This window comes from Amblyraja radiata, chromosome 16 (assembly GCF_010909765.2).
Source record: "Amblyraja radiata isolate CabotCenter1 chromosome 16, sAmbRad1.1.pri, whole genome shotgun sequence".
Taxonomy (NCBI): Eukaryota; Metazoa; Chordata; class Chondrichthyes; order Rajiformes; family Rajidae; genus Amblyraja; species Amblyraja radiata.
In genome coordinates this window covers 891701-901733 of record NC_045971.1, presented here as the reverse complement: position 1 = coordinate 901733, position 10033 = coordinate 891701, and the positions used below count along the sequence as shown (strand labels likewise).

General features: G+C 47.3%; 1 protein-coding gene across 1 annotated transcript in view; it reads left to right on the top strand.

Moving 5' to 3' along the window:
* The first annotated feature begins 4501 nt into the window (after nt 1–4501).
* The window catches only part of ccr7 (C-C motif chemokine receptor 7), a 12737-nt gene continuing 7205 nt past the window's right edge, over nt 4502–10033 (top strand). Inside the window, exon 1 of the mRNA XM_033034841.1 lies at nt 4502–4666. Within this exon, the coding sequence (XP_032890732.1) occupies nt 4651–4666 (16 nt within the window). The 5' untranslated portion in view covers nt 4502–4650. The remainder of the gene's footprint in view (nt 4667–10033) is intronic.

The window sequence follows — 10033 nt, the reverse complement described above, 5'->3', positions numbered from 1 at the left end:
ATTTATCCATATTTTTTCATGCCAAAGCAACCGAATACCAGACTTTACTGAAACCTTTTGTTTTGGCCGCAATTAGTAAAATATAGCGTACAACTGATGCATATGTCGGCCTGCGATTGGATGACGTGTGAATCACTCATGCATGGTACGCTGTTGTATCAGATCTAGGATCTGTCTGTAAGCGAGCCCTCTGGTGATTTCAGAGTAGTAGCAGTCAAATACGGGACAAGGGCGTCCCATATGGGACAAACCAACTTAGCCCAATATACAGGATGGCCCGGCTAATATGGGATGGCTGGCAACCCTACCACCAACCCACATCCCTCTCCTCACTCACAGTGTCCCGGGGGGGAGGGGGGCACCTCCTGAAGCCGGCCTTGCAGACGCTGGGGGCAAAATCCTGCTCCCTCTCCTACCGGCCCACTCTTCACAACCATCATCGGCAGCTCCTCCCTCCTCCTCCTCCACTCCCCAGTCTTCAGGACCGAGCTCGGCAGTTTCCCAGCTACGGCCAACCGAGTCTTCCTTCCCAGCTCAGTGACACATCCCAGGAGCAACCTGCCGCTGCGCACCACATCCCGGGAGTACTGCACACTCTTCAATTAGATCAGATAATACTATACCTCGATACAGTCACATCAAACTCAAGTGAAATAGGTAGAGCATATGGGAGCTGAGGAGTCAACATCACCAACAACTGCTCTTGGACAAACCAATATTGAAGCAATGACCAAGAAAGCACACTCACTCCTCTACTTCCTGAGAAAGCTTCGGACGTTCGGCATGTCCCCAACTACTCTCACCAACTTCTACAGATGCACCACAGAAAGTATTTTATCCGGATGCATCACAACTTGGTTCGGGAACAGCTCCATCCAAGCCCGCAAGAAATTACAACGAATTGTGGATGCAGCCCAGACCATGACACAAACCAACCTCCCTTCCATTGACTCCATCTACACCTCACGCTGCCTCGGCAAGGCCAGCAGCATCATCAAGGACCAGGCGCACCCTGGCCACTCCCTCTTCTCTCTTCTGCCATCAGGCAAAAAGTATAGAAGTGTGAAAACACACACCTCCAGATTCAGGGACAGTTTCTTCCCAGCCGTTATCAGGCAACTGAACCATCCTACCACAACCAGAGAGCAGTGCTGAACTACTATCCACCTCAATGGTGACCCTCGGACTATCCTTGATCAGACTTTGCTGGCTTTACCTTGCACTAAATGTTATTCCCTTATCATGTATCTGTACACTGTTAATGGCTCGAATGTAATCATGTATTGTCTTTCTGCTGACTGGTTAGCACGCAACAAAAAGCTTTTCACTGTACCTTGGTGACAACACGTGACAATAAACTAAACTGAGACTGAACTGAAGATACAGAGTGCAGAATCTTGTTAAAGGTGAGAGATAGAAAGGTGTTGGTGCTCAGAGGGACCTGCAGTCTTTGTACACAAACCTCGATGCTGCAGTTCAGTAAGAAAGTAGGAAATAAATATGATGTTGGCATTTTACTAAAGAAGATCTGCTCCAGGAGCCCGATAAGGCCACACTTGGAATGGTGGGTGCCCTGGTCTCCCAACTGCAGCAGAGGTTAGGCAGAGAGTGCAGCGCTGTGTGATGATGGATGGAACAGTCTGGGCCTTCACGTGGTTCAGTGTAGAAAAATGAATTGTGATCTCATTGAAACACTCCAAGATCCGATGTATTTTTACAGGGTCAAGGCGGGAGAATTATTCCTCTGGCTGGGATGTTTAAAAGTGATTATTTTTATTTTTAATTGCTGCTCAGTTCGACAGTGGATTGGTTCACCTTTCACAATTATATCAACCAATCAATGATTGGCAGCACCTCCTATAGACCCCTTCAGTGGTGGGTGTCAGGATCCATTTGTTTATAAATGATCTCTTCAGTAATGTGTTGTGCTGCTGGAAGTAGGAAAATTATTGTTCTTTTTTTGGTGCATATGATTCTTGACTCAATATCAACCTTTCTCTGTGTAAAAAAACTTTCCCTTCCAAACCCCTTCATAATCCCTTCCTTATACCTGTGATCTCATGTTTTTGATACTGGATACTGGATAGACTCGGCTTGTACTCGCTAGAATTTAGAAGATTGAGGGGGGAACTTATAGAAACTTACAAAATTCTTAAGGGGTTGGACAGGCTAGATGCAGGAAGATTGTTCCCGATGTTGGGGAAGTCCAGAACAAGGGGTCACAGTTTAAGGATAAGGGGGAAATCTTTTAGGACCGCGATGAGAAAAGCTTTTTTCACACAGAGAGTGGTGAATCTCTGGAATTCTCTGCCACAGAAGGTAGTTGAGGCCAGTTCATTGGCTATATTTAAGAGGGAGTTAGATATGGCCCTTGTGGCTAAAGGGATCAGGGGGTATGGAGAGAAGGCAGGCACCGGATACTGAGTTGGATGATCAGCCATGATCATATTGAATGGCGGTGCAGGCTCGAATGGCCGACTCCTGCACCTATTTTTCTATGTTTCTATACCCCGACCATGGGGGAAAACTCAAGCTGATCTGCTTTGCCTGTGTTCCACAGCCTTCTGCTTCACGTTTATCTCCACTTTCCTGGCATTAGCTTTCACCTCTTGTCTTAGCTCATTGTCAGACACAAAATGTTGGAGTAACTCAGCGGGACAGGCAACACTTCTGGAGAGAAGGAATGGGTGACATTTCGGGTCGAGACTCTTCTTCAGACTGCAAGTCACGGTAAGCTCATGGAGTTGCTGGGTAGGTCTGTGCAGGTTGGAGTGAGCTCATGGCTGTTTCTGGTGGGTGGCTAATCATCTCTCAGTTGTCATGGTCATAGGAAGCTCCCCATCAGTTGCAACCTCATCTCAAACACAGGGAAGTCCCAGAGATCACTTTTCCAACTCATTGCCAACCAGAAAAGAAACTAACTTAAATATAAATTTAAACTGGCCTCGCATCGAAATAAATCAGGAAATCAGCTAAAGAAAGCGTAACATGGTGGATGTATTCAGCAGGTCAGGCAGCATCTGTACAAAGATCTGCAGGTGCTGGAATCTTGGACAAAACACAAAGTGCTGGAGTAAGTCAGGCAGCATCTGTGGAGGACATTGATAGGCGGGTCAGAAACCTTCTTCAGAACAAAGATTTTAAATCAATAATGCTCTCTAGTTGTGGTAGGATGATTCAGTTGCCTGATAACAGCTGGGAAGAAGCTGTCCCTGAATCTGGAGGTGTGCGTTTACACATTTCAATAGCTTTTGCCTGATGGGAGAGGGGTGAAGAGGGAGTGGCCAGGGTGCGACTTGTCCTTGATTATGTTGCTGGCCTTGCCGAGGCAGCGTGAGGTATAAATGGAGTCAATGGAAGGATGGTTTGCCTACACACACACACGTGTGTATGTTGTACCTGATCAGTCGGTCAGTCATATATATATATCCTATATATTGGTGAGACCAAGCGCGGACTCGGAGATCATTTCGCTGAAGACCTTCGCTCAGTCCACCTGAGGCTATGTGACCTCCTGGTTGTCAAACACTTCAACTCCCCTTCCTATTCCCACACTGACCTTTCTGTCCTGGGCCTCCTCCACTGTCACAGTGAGGCCCACCCTAAATTGGAGAAACAGCACAATTTCGCCCGTACAGCTTACAGCTCAGTGATATGAACATTGAAGGTCTCGAAGGGCCGAATGGCCTACTCCTGCACCTATTTTCTATGTTTCTATGACCAGAAACGTCACCCATTCCTTCTCTCCAGAGATGCTGAGTTACTCCACCTTTTTGTGTGTCTCTTCTGTTTAAACCAGCATCTGCAGTTCCTCCCAATGATATACCCTGATATTAATCTTTGTTTGCCCACATTCTCCAACTTATCTGTGGCAGATACCAGCCCTGCTCTTCTGGTCAAAAGTGGTGTTCAATCTGGAAAACCCCTCTTATCTCAGCTGGAGATCAGTAAAGTCCCGGTGCTGTGATACTTCGCTGAGACACGCACACCCGCTGCCCAGGATAGTCCCCCGGTGTCCAGCAACTGTGTCTCGTTGTTCCAATAACATCACTCACCCTGACACCACGATCACACTGAGTGTTCACTCAGCTGACAGGGAAGTCCCTGTGTGGAGCAGTTGGCTGGCCTGGTTATCTCAGTCAGCTCACTGGCAGGTCGCCAGAGAGAGAGAGAGAGAGAGAGAGGTCTGGAGTGTGTCAGTCACGTGGTGAAGCAGAGCTTACTTATCCCCAAGGTGATCACAGATACGAGAGACGCGCACTGCAGGGACTCACACAGAGCGCGCTGTACAGAGAGACACACACACAGCGCGCTGTACAGAGAGAGACACACACACACACGGCGCACTGTACAGAGAGAGACACACACACAGCGCTGTACAGAGAGACACTCACACACACAGCGCGCTGTACACAGAGAGAGATACACACACAGCGCGCTGTACAGAGACATACACACACAGCGCTGTACAGAGACACACACACAGCGCTGTACAGAGAGGCGGGCAGGGTGGAGAGGGTGCGGATCAGGGAGACAGCACATTCCTGAAGATCACAGGATTTCACGGCTCAGTTCCCACCGCGTGGAACGACAGATCCTACCGAGGGGAGGATTGCCTGGAGAGTTCCCGCATCCCCGGGAGAGGCAACGATGACCGACTCCACAGGTGAGTGATAGCGCACATTGTGTTACCGTGAGTGTGAGGTTTCCGCGGGATCCGTGCACGAGTGAGGGGGAATAGCGATCAATGTACCCAACTTCACTTCCCACCGGCTGTGTAACAGTGTCACTAATAGTTGTGTAACAGTGTCACTAATAGTTGTGTAACAGTTGTTAATAGCCGTGTAACAGTACTATTAATGATGTCGCGATTGCATAGAATCTTTTCATCGTGGGTATGGATGGCGATCAAAAACAAGACAAAACTGACCATCCTTTTAATGCAGGTGCATGATTTTAATGGAATATGGATCATAGCAACAGTCAAGGGCGGCACAGCGGTAGAGTTGCTGCCTCACAGCGCCAGAAACCCAGGATTGATCCTGACCACGGGGTGCTGTCTTTGTGGAGTTTGCAAGTTCTCCCTGTGACCACGTGGTTTTCCTCCGGGTGCTCCGGTTTCCACCCATACTCCAAAGACGTGCGGGTTTGTGGGTCAATAGGCCTCTGTAAATTGTCTCTGGCGTGTAGGATATAATTATTGTGCAGGGATTGTTGGTCTGCACGGGTTGGGTGGGCTGAAGGGCCTGTTTGCGCGCTCTATCTCTAAACGAAACTGCATTGGCCGTGTATGTGTGTGTATACTCTGGCTGCAAACAGGCATGCGGAGTTACAACTGGGAGTTTGCAAATTGGCTCCATAGCTACATTGCGGCACAGTGCCCACACCGACCACATTGGATAAAATATATGTTGTATATTTACACTTTAGGAAGTTATAGCATTTGATTTTTATTTATTGATTGGAAGATACAACGTGGAACCAGGCGCTTCAGCCAACGAGTTAGTTAGTCCACGCTGGCCATCAATAGCCCGCTCACACTAGTTCAATGTTACCCCACTTTTGCACCCAATCCCTGCAAACTAGGGGCAATTTACAGAGGCCAGTTAACCTGTACAAACCCGCACGTCTTTGAGGTGTGGGAGCGAACCGGAGCACCCGGGGAAAAGCCAAGTGTTCATAGCGAGAACGTGCAAACTCAATACAGACAGCACCTGAGATCAGGATCTGGTCTCTGGGGCTTTGGCACTGTGAGGTAACAGCTGTTCCATTGTGCTGCCCCTTGTACACTGATTTAGTTCTGCAAGATATAAACAATCAATGTTTATGATCAAGGTAAGGATAGAACTTCACAGAGTTAGTGGATAGAGGTAGTATTGACTTCAAGGGTAAGGCAGAGCGTGTGTGTGGCTAACAGCATCCGAGGCATCAGATTTGATTTGTAGATAAATGTGTACATTCATGCAGGTGTCAATGAAGACACCACACAGATGCAGTCATGTATGCAATGTGCTTTATTTACATGTCTCTTTCTCCAAACCCTGGGGATGTGGTACCAGTCAGTGCCAGGACTGACCCCTTGCCTCTGCTCCTTCTCCCTGCCTAATCTCCCCCCCCCCCCTCCTCCCCCCATACACCTTCATTTTTTGTACCCTGATAATTGAAATGCCTGGATAGAGTGGATGTGGATAAGATGGTTCTACTTGTGGAAGAGTCTAGGACCAGAGTTGACTGCATCAGAATATAAGGATTTGCCTTTAGAAGGGAGATGATGAGGAATTTCTTTAATCAGAGGGTGGTGAATCTGTGGAATTCATTGCCACAGGCGGCTGTGGAGGCCAAGTCATCGGGTATTTTTAAAGTGGAAATTCACAGGTTCTTAGGGTGTCTGGGGTTTTGGGGGGAAGGCAGGAGAATGGGGTTAAGAGGGAAAGATAGATCAGCCATGATTGAATGGCGGAGTAGACCTGTTGGGCCGAATGGCCTCATTCTACTCCCATAACCTGTGAACTTGTAACAACATTCATCGACTGAAGTGAGGTAGAACATCAAACACAGCGCAGGACAGGAGCAGGCCTCAGATTAGTACGGGTGTCAGTGGGGTTTGGGGGGAAGGCAGGAGAATGGGGTTAAGAGGGAAAGATAGATCAGCCAGGATTGAATGGCAGAGTAGTTTCGATGGGCTGAATGGCCTAATTCTTCTCCTATGACTAATTAATTTATGAATCCCAAACATTTGCGATTCTCAGCTCCAAAACTTCATGGGATCAGGAGGCTCGTTACCCTTGGAGTGAAGAGACACACCCTGGTTGTGCAAACAGTTAGAATGTAGTTGGATATTTTGGTGCATAAACCGTTGATATTGTGGTAGATAGGGAAGGTTGTCAAAAGGTACAGAGGGACATGGATTAGTTGGTAGGTTGGGTGGAGAAGTGGGACAGGACATACAGCGTAAATAGCAGGGAGCGTAGAAGTGTTGATGTACAGAGGAAATGTGTAGGAAGGAACTGCAAATGCTGGTTTAAATCGAAGATAGACGCTAAAAGCTGGAGTAACAGTGCGACAGGCAGCAGCTCTGGAGGGAAAGAAGGGTCTCGACCCGAAACGTCACCCATTCCTTCTCTCCAGAGATGCTGCCAGTCCCGCTGAGTTACACCAGCATCTTCGATGTACAGAGGGATTCTGAGGTGCAAGTTCATAGCTCCCTGAAAATTGTGACACAGTTGAATAGGGGAGAGAAGAGTGTGTTAAGCTTGCTTGCCTTCATAGGCAGAAGCATTGAGTATTAGGGCATCATGTTCTGTACAAGGCATTGCTTGTGGACACACTTGGAATGTTGTGTGTAGTTCTGGTCATCACACTGTAGAAAGAATGTGGTAGCACTAGAGAGACATCAGAAGAGATTCACCAGGACTGTTAGTTACAAGAAGAGATTGGATAGGATGGAATTGTTCTCACTGGAGCACAGGAGGATGACCTTATCGGGTTTAATAAAACCAAAGGCAGGAGGAACTAGAGGGCATAGATTTAAGGTGAGAATGGCAATATTTAAAGTCGATCTGAGGGGTATGTTTTTCACAGAGAGGATGTTAGGCACTTGGAACAAGCTGCCAGAGGATGTGGTTGAAGAAAGGTTAGAATCAGGGCGTTTGGACAGGTTCATGGATAGGAATAGAATAGAGGAATATGCAAGAAAATTAGCTTAGCAGACTTTGGTCAAAATGAATGAGTTTGTCCAGATAGCCTGTTTCTGTGCTGCATGGCTATGTTTCCTTGACCACGGCATACAAAATGGGGAGTCACCCAGCAGATACATTAAATCTGGTGGTTTGGGCCAAAGACTGGTACTAACCCCAGTGTCAATGGACTTTGCAGAAAATTCCAACATGAGGGGGATTCTTCTCTTTACTTGGAACTCTGACTCGTTATTTATGCCATTGAGTAGTTTGTGGGATTTCCATGGCTGAGAATGTCCACCATAGGTTCTTTCTCAACTACCAGAGCGCTTCTGGTACACAGTGGTGCAGCGGTAGAGTTGTTGCATTCCCGCGCCAGAGACGCAGGTTTAATCCTGACTATGGGTGCTGTCTGTACGTAGTTTGTAAGTTCTCCCCGTTATCACGTGGATTTACTCCAGGTGCTTCATTTCCACCTACACTCCAAAGACGGACAAGTTTGTAGGTTAATTGGCTTCAGTAAAAATTGTAAATTGTCCCTGTTGTGTGTAGGATAGTGTTAGTGTGCGGGGAACGCTGGTCGGCGAGGACTTGGGTGGGCCGAAAGTGTAGGAAGGAACTGCAGGTGCTGGTTTAAACTGAAGAATCACACACAATGCTGGAGTAACTCAGCGGGATAGGCAGCATCTCTGGAGAGAAGGAATGGGTGATGTTTCTGGTCGAGACCCTTCTTCAGGGGAAAGAGAAACGAGAGATATAGACAGTGATGTAGGGAGATATAGAACAAATGAATGAAAGATATGCAAGAAAAAGTAACGATGATAAAGAAATCAGGCCATTGATAGCTGTTTGTTGGGACCCACACCATCCTGGCTACTCACTCATCTCACCGCTGCCTTCAGGTAGATGGAAACATACATAGAAAATAGGTGCAGGAGTAGGCCATTCGGCCCTTCGAGCCTGCACCGCCATTCAATATGATCATGGCTGATCATCCAACTAGGTATCCTGTACCTGCCTTCTCTCCATACCCCCTGATCCCTTTAGCCACAAGGGCCACATCTAACTCCCTCTTAAATATAGCCAATGAACTGGCCTCAACTACCTTCTGCGGGAGAGAACTCCAGAGATTCACCACTCTCTGTGTGAAAAAAGTTTTCCTCATCTCGGTCCTAAAAGATTTCCCCCTTATCCTTAAACTGTGACCCCTTGTTCTGGACTTCCCCAACATCGGGAACAATGATGGTACAGGAGCCTGAAATCTGCAACATCCAGGTTCAGGAATAGCTACTTCCCCACATCCATCAGACTATTAAACTCAACTTAAACAAAACTCTGAACATTAATAGCACTTTATCTGCTTATTTATGTGTGTGTGTGTATATATATATTCAATGGTAAATGGTCACACTGATCTGTTCTGTATTTATTCATGTCTGTTGTGCTGAAGCAAAGCAAGAATTTAATTGTCCTTTCTGGGACACATGACACTAAACTCTCTTGAATCCTGAATCTTGAGAATGGGAACACTCCCCGCTTCCCCACCCTTCATTCATGTGTTCTATATATCTCGTTCCCCTTTCCCCAGACTAGTCTGAAGCAGGGTCTTGAACCGAAACATCACCCATTTCTTCCTTTCAGAGATGCTGCCTGTCCTGCTGAGTTACTCCAGCATTTTGTCTCTATCTTCGGTGGGCCGAAGGGCCTGTTTCCACAGTATTTCTCTAAACTAAACCAGAGAGTTTCCCTGGGGTTCTGCTCTTCCCAGCTCAGCACAGATTGTGCTCTGGGTTTGAGTGTGAATGGACACAATGCCGTGAATCTAAAGATGCTGTTAGCTCTCATTATATGGGCTCTTACATGAAGCACACTGGCACAAACCTCGCTCTGTACCCCTGTACAGATGGCTCCAGTAGTTTCAGCCTGTGGTTGAACAGTTTGTGCTGGAGGAAATGATTACAATGTCTCACTCAGTCCTGTGGTTTTTCAGAATGTTACCTGTTGCTCTCAGACTTGCGACATGTTGCTGGTGAAAAGTGACAGCAGATGAATGCACAAATTGTAACTCATCCTGCTGATCCTGAGACAGTCTAATACACCTTCAAGTGGTAGAGTCCCAGATAGACAGAAGCAACTACTGTCCTTCCTCCAGACTCACTCCCAGCCTGGGCTCACAAAACCAAACCCAACTCAGCTCCAACTGAACCCCAACCTCAAACCCCAAACCCTGTCCCGGACTCAGCCCTAAACCCAACCTCAGCCACAACCCCAAAGCCAATCTCAGCCTCTAAATCAAATCCATTCCCAGCACGAGCTCTCCCCTACCAAAGCAATGTTAGTTTGTGTTAAAGTCCCAG